We start from the raw sequence: 16,628 nt of genomic DNA, 5'->3' as shown, positions 1-16,628 counted from the left end.
GGAACTATTGAAAATGGAGATGACCTGTTACAAAGGTTGCTCAGCAGGGTTTTTCACCTGGGATGCTGCTGTTTAAACAAGGAGATAAACTGGAATGCCTGTGATTCCTGTTTCCCTGCCGGAGTTGGTGTGACGATGTGCTCCTTGGGGACATCGCTTTGGGAGGGACAGAACTCCATTTTACTAGAAAGCAATGCGGCAGGGTGAGGCCGCGTGGCAAGAGTGTGATGATGAGGGGAGAAAGCTGGGCCAGGAGTGAGCTAAAGCAGGAGAGTTACCAGTTGGGATTGAGTTACCAGCTGCTGGATTGAAAAGCTGGGGTTTTTTCAAAACTAAGATAGAAAAATATTATGTATAAAATTACATTTAATTAAGATAGGTAGGTTAAAATGTGGACAAAACTTACGAGAGCTTTTTTTAATTTTAAGGAACTTGTTTATGTACTAGAAAAGACAGTCAAGTGATAACGACTTTCTTCTCTTTGTTTTCTTTTATAGGCCCTTGGGAAGTATCCAGCGGTTCAGTGCTAAGACAGTGCTTTGGGAGCAGGGTCGAAGCAGAGCTCCTGGTCTTGACGTGGAGTGCAGCATATAACAGTAAGCGTAAGGCTTTAATTACACTCATCTAACCTACAGATGTGCTTGAGAGGAGATACAGAGGCCATCACACTTAGCTTTTGTTGGACAAACTTACTGTTTTAGGCAAGAGCCTACATATGTAGGTGGGCGACTGAAGCGTTCTTTTGCAAGGCATTTTTGGTGGTATAAGGTGGTATTCAGTATTTTTCTGCAAGATAAAAAATTAATTGCTTTTAGTGCTCAGAGGCCATATTTAAAATAGCATTATAAACACAGTATTTGAGGAAAACTAAAATTTCAGTTTTGTTCTTTGTATTAATGTATGTGTCTAATGTTCAATAAAATTATGATTGTCAGTTGGAGCTGTCTGTTAGCACTGCTTTGTTGTCTTTTGTGTAATCTTTATGAAATTTCGTTACATTGCACGAGAGGGATATATATATTATGTGTGTTTCTAAACGAAGGCAAGTTATGTGGACTGTCCATGACGTATGTGAGTCAAAATGGTTGGTATTCATAGAAGGATCGTAGAAAACAGAAAGTACCTGCATTTATGGAAAGAAACAGATACTTTAAACATTGCCACGCTGCACTTTGCTGGAATTTTTTCAGTTCAATCTGTGTGTACTGGGTAGCTAATTCAGACAATTTTTCTTTGCTTGCAGTGGGATGCTCGTCGTTGCTTCCATGTTGGATTTTGACTGTGGGGGTTTGATACCTCCCAGCAGCCTCTCCCTTTCCTCAGCGTTCGAGCGAGAAGCCAAGCAAAGCGATGAGGAGATTTGTTTACTGCAAGGTGGTTCTGGCCACTTCGCTCATGTGGGTGCTTGTGGACGTCTTTTTACTTCTGTACTTCAGTGAATGTAATAAATGTGATGACAAGAAAGAGAGGTCTCTGCTGCCCGCTCTGAGGGGTAAGTGCCAAGTCTAAGCCATCTGTGAAAGTCAAAGATTTTTTTTTTTTTTTTTTTTTTTTTTTGGAAGGGCTTGTCCTCAGATATGTTTTCTCTGTACTTTCTAAATTATTTTTCCAATTCAAACAGGCAGAATACCAAGATATGAATTACTTTATTTCTGTAGTGCTTTAGTGGTTTCTGAATTAGTTTTAGTTATCTTAGCGTTTGACCTTTGCCATAAGGAAGCCTGAGTCTTGGATGTTTTCTCTAGCAAAACTAATATAAAATGTCTCCAATATGTGGAAGAGAAAACCGAAGTAAACATATTAAGAACCTCTTTATCAGAAGTCGTTTGACCTATGAGAAAATTGATGCTCTAGGATTCTTTTTTCATTTGTGAAAGATACTCACTTGTAAGCTTGCTTTTAAACTCTTAACTCTGGATGAAACAATCGTTTTAAAATATAGATTCTCTCTAACATACGAAAACATTAGGATCAAGTCTCAAATGCAGATGGGGCAGAGATTCTCCTCTCTCTCCAAATATTTTATCAATGTCGTTTACTAAAGGGGAGTTCACGAAAACTGAACATTGGCAGAAGCTACAAGTTTTCGAGTTCATAATTGCTAATTTGCAGAGCAGTCATTCACAGGAGAGATCGTGAGCTTCTGTGCGGCCGAGAGACAGCAGCAGTGATTTAGTACTTGCAATGAACTTGAAAGAAACCTGTCGAAACGCTAACGTTGACTCCGGGAAATTAACATCCTAGTCTTAAGGAGCTCAGATTCAGCATGAGGAAGAACCTTAAATCTCTAATAGGATTGAAACAAGATTAATTATAACTAGAGCAGCTGCCTTTGTAACGTATTTACTGTTGACAATATATAAAAATTTTGTCTGAGGCTGTTCCTCTCATCACAAATACACGTGTATGTTAAACCACTGAGCCTCAGTTTTGTCTGCAGGATAAGTCATTCCAGTACTTCTAAAGGCACTGTGGGGTTATGGTTCAGTTGAGTCGATAACTTTGCAATAATTTGAAATGAAAATACCATCCAGTGATGGGTTTTTCACGTGGCAGTCCTCACTCAAAATGTATTTGGAAGACTTTGCTTCGACCTTCCAATCGTATAAATACCTACATGATATAAAAAAAAATCGGTTATTTTTCCAAGTGAAAAAAATATTGCTTGTTGTCATAGGTGTTTTTTTTTCCTATGTACTTGAATTACTGTATTTTTAAACAAATATTAGGCAAGAATCTGGCATATTGTGAATAAAACAACCCATTTTCCTTATACTGTCAGCCGCAGAAAAGCGATGGTAGATTGCTGTTGAAGCATGCATTGGAATTTTCTCAAAATTGATTACATTTTGTGAAAAGTCCTTAATCAGTTGCAATTTTTGCTATGTAATTGGATAGTTTGTAAAGGAAAATGTTAAATATTAGAAGGATAGATTTTCTATCTAACACTGGCAACTTTTAAGTCAATCTAGGCTAAAAAAAAAATATACATAAACACATGTCCCTGCTGCCACCACTCACATTTAAATGAAAATGTCTGGAACTTGCAAGTGTGAATTCATCTTTTTGACACTTTTTTTTTTTGTCAGCAAAATGCTATGCAGTACTGGACTTTTATTTTTAAGTATTCTGTTGCATTTGACTTCTTGAAGTTACTTTTTTCTTACGTTCAACTTACTGAGTTCCAAGTGCTCTGCCTGTTGTGAAGAGATGAGGTTTCTGCACAGAAATTCTGAAAGCAACACTGCTTCTTGCTCGCAGTCTTGAGAAACAAGTTACATTGAATGTATAACACTATTTCTACTTTAAAGCCCGGTAAAAGAAATACTGAGTCTGTTACTATACAATGCATATTCTATGTGATCCTGGAAGAATATTTTTTTCAAAATTATGGAAGTGCCTGTAATGTCTGGGGATACGCGCACAGTTTTATTGGAAAGGGATTGCACGCCTCTTGTGAGATTACTGAAATTCTAGAAGGCTTCTGCCACAAAGGAACAAAACGAGGAAAAGCAGAGTTTATCTACTTTATCCTTAAGTTTTTTTATTGGTTGTTTAACAGGGAGGAGAAAAAAAAAGCCAATACTGTAGAATTTAAAAACATGTCCTTCACTGATACCTCTTCTCTGCTTGGTGACAGATGGACTTAAATTACAACAATTCCAGTAAACAAGAATCACTGAATATTCTCATTTGAAAGATTTTGGTTTTAGGAAGATGTTATTTAGTAGATGAAGGCTGTTAATTCACTAAACAAAGACTTGCATGAATAATTGCAACAAACTGACTTTTTCTCATTGGCAGTTGGAATTGAAGGTTTGGTAACTCAGTATGTAGTTTGTGGGGGTTTGTGTTAGTATATCCATGGATTTGAAATACTGTACAGACTGCTCCAAATGAGTGTGTGCGCTCTGGAATGAAACTTAGATTCCAGTCCACTAAATTAAAAATTAATTTGTCTGACTTTTGTTTTTTTTCCTAATTATTTCTTGTTATATTAGATAGTCATATGTGTTGCCATGACAATATGCATATTTGAAAATAATAAAAAAAACCAACCAACCCAGAGTAATTTTTTTGCTTTGTTATGGACATTTAGCAAAGTGTCTTCATTTATTTTGGCTGAAACTATGTGTGTTCTGGTGAAGTATAGAAATGTTTCCAAACTTCTGTAGTTTCCAATCCAGCAGACTACTAAAACCTCCTTACAGTAAGTGCCGTGAGCTATTACGATGGAAATGAAGTGTAGCGCCGCTTTTTTGCTGTAAAGTGCCTTCATGGGTACCATCACCTTTCTCTTATTAATAGGATGTTCGTCAGTCTCTGAATACCTCTAATTGAGAATGCAGATCATCTGTAAACATAAAAAGCAACATAATTACAGTATTTCCACAAGGATATTAAAAAAGACACAAGAATCAATATCCTAATAGAAATTTAAATGGGAAATGGTAATCCGGTATTTGAAGTCACTTAATCCATCACCTTCATCATTAATGAGGAAGATTCTGCTTGTGTAGAATGGTGTGTTTAGGGGCGAAATTGGTAAACTTTCCATGCCTTTTTCAGTCGTAATTATTGCATCCCGAGTGATTCATAAAGACAGCTTCACCGTAGATGTTGAATCGTAAGCGGTGACAGTCCATAGCTGTCAGAAGTGCCCTCTGATGCCTGGCTGTACATCTCTAAGTGTACAAGTGCCAAGTGTAAAACCTGAGTGGTATAAAAATGAGCTGTTGCTGCGCTGGGTTACTGGTATTGCTGAACAACTTGCGACTGTTACCCCAATCAACGCCAAGCTGGCTTTCAGTCAAGTTGTCTTTACTTGCATCTATTTTTGTGCCGCTGTTGAAAGAAACAACGCTTATTTCTTAAACTTACTTCCTACGTTGGAAGAAAATTAATATTGGGCAGCGTTTCCACAGTCTCTGTTTATTGGTGGCATATGCAGAAATTTGTGAAAATATCATACAGTTGTTATGGTTGGAAGGGACCTTTAGGCTCATCGAGTCCAACCACCAACCCAACGCTTCCCCTTGTCCCTCAGCACCACGTCTGCCCGGCTTTTAAATGCCTCCAGGGATGGAGACTCCACCACTGCCCTGGGCTGCCTTTTCCAATGCTTGACAGCCCTTTGGGGGAAGAAATTTTTGCTAATATCCATCCCAAACCTCCTCTGGCACAACTTGAGGCCGTTTCCTCTTGTCCCATGGCCTGTTCCTTGGGAGAAGAGACAGAATGGTCACAAGACCCCGGATTCATGGTTTCTGTAGCCTCCTCCTCAGTGCAGCTCCTTAGTATGAACCAAATGAAGACCATCCTCCCTTTGGGCTCAGTGCTGTGAGATGACCAGAAGTTCCCCAGCCTGGTTGGTGCCTGGGGGGCAGGGACCAGGCGGTGGGTGCCAGCAAAGCGGTTGTGGTCAAAGGTGCAGCTTCTTTCGTTGGGCTGCTGTTGAGAGGAGGAGGAACATGAGTCTGAAAAATGGAAGAACCTCATCTCTTTTGATCTGTTGGGCCATATGCATGGCCTTCCATCTGTAATCTCAAATACTCTTGGAGAATCATATCGTCCCCCAGGTTTCTGCCGTGCCAAGAGGGTGTTTGGTTTCTTGTGCCTGGTGCAGCAGTTGGGAGAGGGAGGATCTCAATTCCTCTCTCAGCATCTTGTTGGGAAAAACACATCCTGGAGTCAAAGAGGGGATTTCTTGTGCACTTTTTTTGGTGTTTGTTCTTCATTCATGGTTAAGGAATTTGAAATTGAAAAGAACTCTACTGCAGAAAACCCTCTAATCTTTAATTTCAAATTTAAATATGTTAGTTAAGTTTAGTAGTCACTGTTTGGAAAGCTGTCTTTGAAGACAGTTGTTGTTGGCAGCTTTCTGTCCAGATTAAGAGTAAAATATGTAGTGAGCTTGGAGGAAGTAAAATATTGCTCTCTAAATAATAAAATGGGGAGCATCTGCCATGAGCGAAACAGTAATCTTAAAGAAAGTGTGATTAATTAAAATGAGTGTATATGAGTAATGATATGAAATTGTAATTTTGAGCGCTTGTCTTGCAACATGAATAATGCTTTCACCGCAGGTTTGTAATGTCAGTGTATGTTTTAGACTTCTATGAAGTGGTGACAAATCTTTAATATTATTTTGGTGTCTAATGCTTTTATGCAGATTTTTGTTTCTATGGTGTTAACTATGTTCTCAAGTGCTAAAAAAGGCATTTGTCATAAAATCAGTAGAGATTATTAAAACACTCTTTTGAAGAAAACAGTATAAGAGGAAGGTTCGTTTATTCAAATCTTGTATTTATGTATTTTTTTTTAAAGAGAAAAGGTCTGTGTTACGATCATATAAAGCAAGTGAATGAAACATTTCGATGCTGTAATAAAAGTTTGGGGTTATGGCCAAGTTTAGGAAATAAGGCATTCATTTTGGTAGTTTCCATAGTAACATGTTTATCTGTCAGATTGCTGTATGCATTGGACTGTCGGCAATAACAATGGCAGCAAATATTTTTAATAGCATACCATAAAGATTTAATGGATGGATGGATGAGTATGTACATTGCCCTGAAATCTTGTCGCAAATTTGTTGACAAATAAAATTTAAAGTGCTGATTTGGATATTGTGACAACAGATTAAGTTTATTTATAGATCTTCATCACACAGATCAAGGAAAAAGCATTTCTGAAGCTTGAGGGAAAGCTAGCATAGCAGGCGTCTTTTTCTGATTGCAAACTTAAAAAAAATAAATAAATGGCAGCTGTCTTTCTGAGAGATGTGGTGCTCAGGGGTTTGAACATACAAGCTCCAGCCAGAAAATGTCATGTTTTCTGGCACACTGCGGACTCCCATCTGAGGACGAACTGACAGATATTTCTTACTGTAGCGATGTCGCTCCATAACTTCCCATTAACTTTTATTGTTAGATATTTTAAATACTAGACATTAGATGAGTGACTGCCAAGCTGTTTTGGCAGAATGAAGGACTTGTTTGTTGTGGAATGGGTCATGGTAAATAAGTATCTTTGCAACTATGATTTGCGTCTCCTGGAAATGGTGTTTCTGTTCTGTCCTGCTCTTTGTGTGCCGAGTGGTATGTACAGTCTGTCTGTGGCTGTGGTGTGAAGCGGGTGAAAATGTTGACAGATAATAAATAACCTTTTCCCTCCTTTGAAGAAGAAGGGGCAAAAAAAACCCCCAAACCCAGCAAGTATCTCCCAGTAATTTCTGATCTCCTGAAAAGCAAATGAGCAGCCACATGGTCTGGCATTCCTCATTTTTCCACAGTTCCGCCACCAGGAGCTCCTGCCTGCTCCCCCAGCTCTGCAGGTCCCTTGGCTATGGCATGAGGTAGGTGACTCCCCAGCTTGCTGCGTGCCATGGAGATGGTTACGGTTGCAATGTTGGAGGCTGCTTATGCCGGTTATGCTCCCCATCCATACTGCTTTTAGGAAAGGCCAGCAGTATTAGAAGAAAGAGGAACATGTATTTCTCAGTGCCATAAGTAGGAAACAGCTCCAGCTTCTGGCACTGAGAAATGCATGGACTCATCCTCAAGGGATCCAGTTTAAAAAACAAAGCCACAGAAAACAAATGCCACCACCACCCTGCCAACCAAAGCATGGGGTTATTTGATAAATCCTTGTACATTATCATGTTGTTGATTATTATGCACAGCACTTTGCCATAAAAGTAGAGGAGGAAGGGAATGATATTCTCCCAAGTCTGTGCTCTCCCATGAAAGTCTGATTGCACAAAGTATAATTTTCATATTTTGGAGTTGCTTTCCTAATTATTTTGTACAGATGGGCATTATCTCAAGGTTGATTGTTGAAAGTATTTAACCTAAGAAAAATTTAATGAAAAAACTCTGGATAATGATGTAAGAGTGAACCTGCACAGTGTATATGTACTGTGTGTATGTGTGTGTCATACACGCAGTACCACACGTCTATACTTCAAGTATACACATCCTTAAGCTATAGAAGTTGCTCGAGCCAAAAGTCTCATGAAGGTCCTGCCCTCTCACTCATCCTTCCCTCTCTCCTGCCCAATGAGAGGTTCCGTACAACTAAAAAGGTTTATAATTTTATTTTTCCCATTGCTTTTATACTGCTTAAGGATTTAATGTCATAACTTTACTCAAAATTTGGCAAGGGCAAAAAAATGTCACTGCGTATGTACATGGTGTTTTGAGATGTTGTTAGTAGTAGTCTGTGGTTAAAATGAAGTAAAATTTATGGTACCTCCCAAATAAGAGGAAAATCTGTCAGTCAAAGATTGGTAGAAATGAACAATATTACCTTTATTAGACCTTCCTTATCCTCGGTATTTAGCCATCTAAACAAGTGTTGTCCTAGAAACCAATGTGAAAATCTTGGAGATACCATTGAGGAAAACTTTTTGACTTAGTTATAAGCATGAGGCATACTGGGCTTGTTCTAACAAGTAGATCCAATTTAAAAATTGCCATACGAAAAGGTATTTCTGCATTTTTTTATATCACACAGTCCTGCTGTAGTGTCTTAACTGTGTCCGGTATTCTGAGCTGAATTGTGATTTGAGTTTCAGTGCGCAAATATCTGGGGGAATTGTTTAGTGGATATTGAAAACTGCACTTTTAGCTTGTTGACAGTAAATACAGAAATACTGGAAGATGTCAGAAGTGCTTTCCATCTGTAGCAGCTGACAGAAAAATGACACAGTAGTGACATAATTGAGATTATGTTCTCCCTTGCTGCCAGAAGTTGGGTGTCTCTAGTGTGGTATATGGTAGGACTGCGTTTTAAAGCTATCTAGAAACTTGCAGCTGTCAGTCCTTGGATTACTTACTGAAATGTGATTTTTTTTTTTTTAAATATATTTTTTTTTCCTGGTGCATTAAGAGTTTTATAATGATTCTTTCTAGTTTTTTTGGTCAATTTCTCGGAAGTGGATTGTTGGTGTGAAAAGCTTGCGTGGGTCTATCCTATATGCTAAAGGTATGAATAAAATACTGTTAATTTTATATAACTTTTCAGATTTTAAGTGAGAAGAGTATAAAGTGTTGGGTTTTTTTGGCTTGGTTATTTTTGCTTTTTCTCTTGAGTATTCCACACTGTTTTGAAGTGTAAAAACCGTGTCACGTGGACAGTATTATCCCTGGTATCCAAGTACTTTCCAGCTGTCCTCATAAAGCCTATTTAGAATTTTCCAGGTGGGAGGTGCCCTGGTGTAGAACTGCCCCAGCTCATCTGAACTTTGTTAGCAGGTATAGCTTCTCACCTTGTACCCTTTGTTATTCCTTTCAATTCGTTTCCCTGTTCTGCCGGGTTTTCAGTTGAGCTTTTCCTATTTTTGTTTCATTGCTTCGTCTTGGCACCAGGCGTGTTTGTCAAGGCGGAGCCCACGGAGTGTGGGCAGAGGCACGTCTTGCTGATTGGGGCTGCGTGTATTTAATAAGCGTATGCATCTTCCCAGTAACAGCTTCACTTTTTATGTCTAATAGTACAAGAGAAAAATAGTTTTCATGTAAATGGTGACAATTTGCTTTCCCTCATAGATTGATAGTATTAATGGTTTTAATGAGGTAGGTACAACATAAAATCTTAAATAGAGACCCAGAAACCTGTAAAAAGTTGAAAATACTTAAAGGAAAATGATGTTATTGTTAGTTGAATATGCAAGATAGGCAGGAAAACATGTGACTTCTAGAAATATATACTTTGCACTTAAATTTTATTTAAGATACAGTCAGTTTACAATGATGAGTGGCTGAGGATGCTTGTGATCACTGTATGCGTGCAGTGTAGGACTGGTTTGATTTTGCATTATAACTAATACTTCTCTCACAGTTATTCTGATAGCAAGATGTGTAAATTGTATTGCAAGGCAGAAGAACAAAGTCAGTCGTCTAGCTGTGTTGAGAAACGTCAAGTCATTCTGACAAGGATTAACAGAAACGCAGAATTTTAGATCTCCTTTCCTTTGGCAATGGCAGAAGGCGCCTTCCAGCTGCTTTGACGGCTTCTAGGTTTTCTGGTTTACTTTTTATGTTCAACAGATGAATCGTAAGATCACTGGAAATTCTTCTCAGGCACCATCTTTTCTTTTCGCAAAGTACCTGTTACCGTTTAGACCTATTTGCTTGCAAAATTTATTGACAGACAATACCTCAGGAGAAAATAATTTTATCAAAACTTCAGAAAGATTCATGAAAACCTCATGTACTTCCATCATCAAAAGCTTTTATAGTGGCTATTGTCTAAAAATTATGACGACTTTCTTCTTATTGATGCCACACCTACAGATCTTGAATGAAGATTCACTGATTTCAGGAGAGCTCTGCAGTACTGTCAGCGTACACAGCCTGGTTGCAAGAATTGAGCCTGAAAAATGCGAAGGTCCAACTGCCATCAGCCCTTCTTCATCCAATTCTAAAGAATCTTTGAATTGTTCTACAAATTACACAGTCTATTTGAATCTCTTCCTGCCTGTTTGAAACTTCAGTGCAGCAGAACAGTTTTTCATCCTGAATTCTGGAGTTCTGGATAGGTTTTAAGAAATACAGCAAAGCACTGGAGAATTCAGAATTGGTGAGAAGGCACGCAGCATAAGTCGTGCACCAAGTGAGGTGGTCGTATGCTCCAAATTTTCTGTTCTGCAAAGGAAGAGAAGTGGATTTTATGCTCACTTTAAGCTACCATTTTTATGACTGCTGCTTTTTTTTTCTGAAGCAGGATGATAGGGAATTTTGCAGAAACTTTTGAAATAAATAATAATTGGTTTTATCACTAAGAGATCCTTTTAAATGGTGTTTGTCAGTATTACTGCAGTATGGAATTGGAATAGTAATAAGAAATCATAATATCTATTGTAAAGCCATGATTGTTTATGTATCTGAACACCATCCTTTGAGCCTTTTTTTAGTAGATGTCACGCAGAGTATTTGTGTATGCTCTAATGAAAGTTTTTAACTACAGACATTCTCCAGGGCCTTGATTGCCAAACATGACAAGCGAAAGTGAGCATTCATTTGCATAATAAAGACTGAAGAATCAGAGCGAAATTCATTCCAATGTCATCCTTCTTGTCCTTGGGATTCTGCTCTCTATTAAAACAAAATCCGAACCAGGTTCTTCCCATCGAGTTGCCGTGCAGAAAAATGTGTTCATATTAAGTGAGATTAATAATACGATTCATAATAGATTAACACCTAGAGCTGTTAAAGCAAATACTCAGAAAACCCTAGTTCATACCTTAAAGCCTTTTTCCACACTTTTTATTAAATTTGTGGATTCTTTTTTCCTTTTTTTTTTTTTTTTTTTAAAAAAGTGCATTAGCAGTGTGTTGCACTCTGCTTTCGGTATTTTCCTACAGCTGTGAAGATGTATATTCTGCCCCCGCGGGGGTGAGGGGCTCAGTGAGCGCAGGCTGAAGACGCGCTCGTCCTACGCGTGCTCAGAGCTGCTGTCATTAACTACCTCTTGCACATTGCTCTCTCCTCCAGCTGTCTTTCTTGACTTATTGGAAACTTCTTCCACTCTAAATATTGGCTGGGTTTAATTAAAGCATGATATAATCCTATAATTTTTCAATGTGGAAATTCATCTTTTTCCATTGCATTTTATGGCTTTATTGTTCAGCTTTGCTTAAAGCTGGAAATAAATTGGAAGCATTTAACTCCTAAATTGCTCAGTTTTCTGCCCTTTTAATGCTGAGTGTATCTGCCCAACATTTTCTTTCTTTCTCTTCCCTTTTAAAATTTATTTTTACATTAAATGAAATTTTTGTTTGCTGCAGACTTGGTCTGTTCTGGCCTGACCCTGTGCAGTTCCACCTCTCCGTCCGTGCTTCAGGTGCTGGAAGTTCGTGTCCGCATTGGGGCGGTTTGAACCTCGGTGGCAGGATGGGATCCTGGGATTAGCTGTGACAGAAATAGGCCTGTCCTCCCTCGAGTCACCGTTAATTACACACTCCATAGCTGATCTACGTGCAGAAAAAATCAGTAGTTGCGCTGTGGAGGTGGAAGCATTTTCACAGAGTAAGTGAAAACTGAATGTGTGCTTTAGAGCCTTGCAGAAGTCACTTTTCCGAGGAAAAGCGCTGTATGCTCTGTGTGCGCACATTAACGTGTGCAACGTGTCTTCTCTCCTTGTTCCCCTGTTATCACTTCCACTGATCCTTGGCGCACAGAGGTGTAACATTGCTGCGTAGTCTTCCCTTCATCAAGAGAAGGTGGTATCCACTTTAAACTTTACAAAAATTTGACCAGCAAAGAAACTTTTTAAGAGTAATTACTATATACATTTGGTAGGTAAGTCTAGTACAAATACACAAATTAAGAAATATGATTAGAGAGGGACTTTGTCGTGGTTTGGGCTGGACTGGCCGCTGAGGTGAATGTAGTGATAGGACAAGGGATAACAGTTTCAAACTGCAAGAGGGGAGACTGAGATGAGATGTGAGGCAGAAATTGTTTGCTGTGAGGGGGGTGAGCCCCTGGCCCAGGTTGCCCAGAGAAGCTGTGGCTGCCCCATCCCTGGAGGGGTTCAAGGCCAGGTTGGCCGGGGCTTGGAGCAACCTGGGCTGGTGGGAGGTGTCCCTGCCCAGGGCAGGGGGTGCCACTGGCTGGGCTTTAGTGTCCCTTCCCACCCAAACCATTCCGTGATTCTATGATTCAATTATAAGTCAAGCTCTGCGCATAGGCCTGTAGGCATAAGGATGATGCTGATCTGTACTTCACGTTTCCCCCTTTTTGATAAGGTTTTGTCACTCAATACTAGCGTGTTCAATTTCTTTACGCATAAATCTAGCACTGTGGTAATGGAATTAGTGTGTTTGGTGCATTTTTGTATCTGAGAGGGAGTATGCTGCAGTGCTTGACACCTCTCCTCCCCGAGAGGCAGGAATTTGTAGCAAGCTGTCCATGTGCTGCCTGAAACCCGTGGAATTATTCCTGGAAAAACTTGGCTTGGCTCTTCAGTGATTTCCTTTTCTGTGATTTGCACAGCTTGCTCTTAAATGTTAGATAATTTTAAATCTAATCATCTGGAGAATATTTTTATGTGCAGAATGCCTACTTCTACGCTTTGACTACAGCACTATAAGACACCAAAAAAATAATCTGGAAAATGTTAATTTATAATAATTTAAACAGCAGCTTGGCAAATTATGTTGTGAAACTGCAACGGTCAGCAACACGTTTTGATATACTATGCTGAAGGAATACGTTGCTCTAGTATGTTATAGAATGTTTTAAATTATGAAAGACGGGTATAATTAAAGGGTATATATTTTATTTTGTAAAGCAGTGTTCTGATTTCAGAAGTGTAAAGATGCATTCACGCTTAGCATTTGTTTTCTTCTACTCAAACTGAATTTCTAACTTGCTTTGAGATTGGGCAGTGAAAGCCTGTGTCGAGTTCTCATTTTTTTTTTCATAACTAATTAAAAGTTGTTGATTACAAATATTTGCCGAGCTCAGTGTGAGACAGGTGTGTGCAGAGAACTTCTCTTTGAACCCTCTGTTTAAAAACTGTGTTGGATTTTTTTTTAAGAAAGTGGATATAAAACTCTATTGAGTCTCCTGAGACTTTCAGAGAACTGTTGCTAGCTCAGTGTTTTGAGCTTAATAGTGTCTGGGTATTTTCCTTTTGGGGAATATATTTGAACAGGAGCGTGATGTCTTGGGGAGGTTTTGGTTGTGGTTTTGTTTTGTTTTTTTTCCCCCCTGTTGCAAAACAAAGTAGATCTCTAATTTCTGATGCATTTTTGTTGGAATTTCATTTCCTTTTGTAAGTGGATTGTCCTATAGTGTTTTTTTTTAATTAATTCTTTTAACTGAGCACTTAAAACATTTAGACATGAGCGTGCGCAGTTTGTATAAACACTGTAACAGTACGAAGGCTGCATCAGATTAATATTGCATTGCATAATTTTTTAATACACCAAAAGTAATGATAAAACTTGTGGTTTAAAACACAATGACAAAAGTAATGACTGCTTGTCCTGTAGAACTGCAGTTTTTCAGTGCATTTAGCAGCATCCTGTAGACTTCTAAAGCTTGTTAGATTTTTAGTGTTAATTTTAGACTAGAATTTTATTTAGTAAATGGCACTTTCTGACCATGTAGTGTTTGATCTAAAGCCCTCAGGTTCTTTATACTTAACGTTACTGGACCTTCACGGAGGTGGTGCTGTCTCAGGAAAATTTATGAACCTGTGTTTTGTCCAAATTAGCGTTGTGGAGCCAGGCGGGGGGTCAGATTCTGTGCTTGGGGACGGGTTTTTGGCTCCACTGAGCTCGATAAAAGCGCATGAGGACTGTGACAAGCTGTATTTAAATAAAACCCCCAAACCACAACCCCCCCCAAACCAAACCCATGTAGACCTCCATGATACAGCGTCCCGTGTGATTATTCTGTGAATTCAGCTGTAAGAGCCACAGGCTCTTGTGCCGAGATAATTCTGCTCTCCAGAATGTGTTGAATTACAAGATCAATGTTCTTTGTGGGATGTTGATATCTGAAAACCAAATAAAACTTTAATCATAAAAGACTTTCTCCATTAAGTGATAAGAGCCCTTTGTAATAAAAACTTGTCAGTCTCTCATGGTTTAGGAATAATTTAACCGTGTTAAATTCTCTTGTTTTAGGCTTTATATAGCGGCAATTTCCCTTATTTGCTACTCCAGTGGAAATCATAAGTTTAAATACGGTGCATTGGGACTTAGTGCTGGCGGGTTCAGCAGTTGGTTCCGCTTGTGATAGTCTTAAAATTTAACTGTATTAAATTATCCTATTTTAAACTTCATAAAATGTCAATTTGCCTCATTTTGCTACTTGGTGGAAGTCATAATTCTGAGTCGGATGTGCCATGACTCTGGCGCGGGCAGGTTTAGTGGCTGGCAGGAGCGTGCTGGCAATTCTGAATTGCTTTTTGGTGAGGCTTGAGGCAAAGCGCAGGTGGTTTGGTGGAGCTGGTGGAGCTTCTTCTGTCATCGGCGTCACGGTGGAGTCGGGTGGCTTGTCCCCACTGGGACCCGCGTGTTCCAGGCGGGATGGTGCGGTGGGACACGTCGCGCTCTGGGCTGGTGTGAGCCTCGGTGGGGTTGTCTCCTTGGAGGAGAAAGGGAAAAGTCACTGCATTGAGCAAAAATGGGGAACGAAGAGACCTTTGTTAGCTTTTTTCCTGTTTGGTTTTTCTTTTTTTTCTTTTGACTATTCAAAGATTGTCTTCTATTTTGAAGGTTAAAGATCTGTATCACTGATAAACGTTTCATTCAAGCATTTAATTTAATTTCCTCAAGGATACGGTATCTGGTAGTATTCATTATTTCGGTATCTCTATAGTCCTGAGCATTTTGTACTTTGATCCTTATTATATGACATGACAAGGCAATGAAATTGAAATATGTGCTGTGTAAAAACCATTTATGTTTATATATTATATTTGCTATACTTCAAGAATCCCTTAGTTCTTTTGTTTTTAAGAATGAGTAATTCGGTTGCTCTGTTAGGGCTGTTGAGCTGCAACACTTCATTTTCCTTACGCCCCACCGAGGCGGAGGAGAAGAGTGATGGAGCTGGTTCTGTGCATCCAAAAAGAAAGCAGAGGGGTAACTTTTTTTTTTTTTTTTTTTACTGTATGTTGACAATTGCTAGGAAGCTTGAGTCTACCTGTAAATAAAATTTCTCTTATAGAAAACACACATAGTTTTTTCTTATATGTTAGTTGCTGCTTTGTTGCAGTTTTGAAGATGCTAGTGTTAAACATTATGCTATCTCTGCAACGGGGATTTCTTAAGCTGTCTTTTAACTGCTGGTTATGCCACCTTTAATTAAATGGTCATGCTTGAAATAATTTTCTTTTTGGGAATGTTTGTGATGTTCTGTAGATACAGAAGTTGCTCTGACGTTCTGAAGGTGTACTAAAAAATAAAAAAAGGAAAAGAAAAAGAGGGGGGAAAAAAAAGAAGCCAGTGCAAGTGCTAGACTAGTAAATGCTGTTTATCTTGCGCATCTCAAATTTAGCTTCTAAACTAACTTGGCCTTGGTGTATTGTTTGTTAGTGCTAGTCCGTGGCGGAAGGAGTAAAAAAAAAAATTAAATAATTAAAATGTACTAAAATCACTCATTCAGGAAATGTGTTGAATGTATATTCTTTCAGTTAGTGGTGCAGAAAACTAGTCTTATCATCGAATAGAACCATAAAATGGGTTGGAAGGAACTTCTAAAGAGCACGTAGTCTGACCCACCTGCCCTGGGCAGGGACACCTTCCACTAGATCATAGAATCGAATCAGTTGTTACAGAATCTTATAAAACTTTACGCATCAGGAATTTTGTAAAATGAACTCTGGGTGTAGATTCACTTAAGACTTCGTTGTTCATTTCTCTACGGCTGTAGTTTGAGGGTCTGTTTTCTGTGTTTCTGGGCAGACATCTGCAACCACAGACGGAGGGTAACCTGCTCTGCGTTTTCAGAGATTAGTTTGAGTCACTACTGTAATCTATCAAAAATAAGCCTTTTGGGCCTGCAGGTGCTGGGGGTGGCCAGGGGGGCTCCTGGGGGAGGTTGGAGAGGGGCAGCTCAGCTGCTCCGTCTGCTGCTGGCGCTGCCCGAGCCCGTCCTGCAGCCACGGGT

At 39.1% G+C, this 16,628-nt stretch overlaps 1 protein-coding gene across 2 annotated transcripts in view; it reads left to right on the top strand.

The window, feature by feature from the left end:
- The window catches only part of GALNT13 (polypeptide N-acetylgalactosaminyltransferase 13), a 130,532-nt gene that overhangs the window by 11,016 nt on the left and 102,888 nt on the right, over positions 1-16,628 (top strand). Inside the window, exons 2-3 of one of the 2 annotated variants that reach the window (XM_054210140.1) lie at positions 498-596; positions 1,244-1,492. In XM_054210140.1, the coding sequence (XP_054066115.1) occupies positions 1,351-1,492 (142 nt within the window). In that variant the 5' untranslated portion in view covers positions 498-596; positions 1,244-1,350. Of the gene's footprint in view, positions 1-497; positions 603-1,243; positions 1,493-16,628 lie in introns of both variants that reach the window. The other variant, XM_054210141.1, reaches the window with a different exon arrangement.

The sequence above is a fragment of the Rissa tridactyla genome, chromosome 7 (genome assembly GCF_028500815.1).
Source record: "Rissa tridactyla isolate bRisTri1 chromosome 7, bRisTri1.patW.cur.20221130, whole genome shotgun sequence".
NCBI classification, from domain to species: Eukaryota; Metazoa; Chordata; class Aves; order Charadriiformes; family Laridae; genus Rissa; species Rissa tridactyla.
This window is presented reverse-complemented; position numbering and strand designations above follow the sequence as displayed.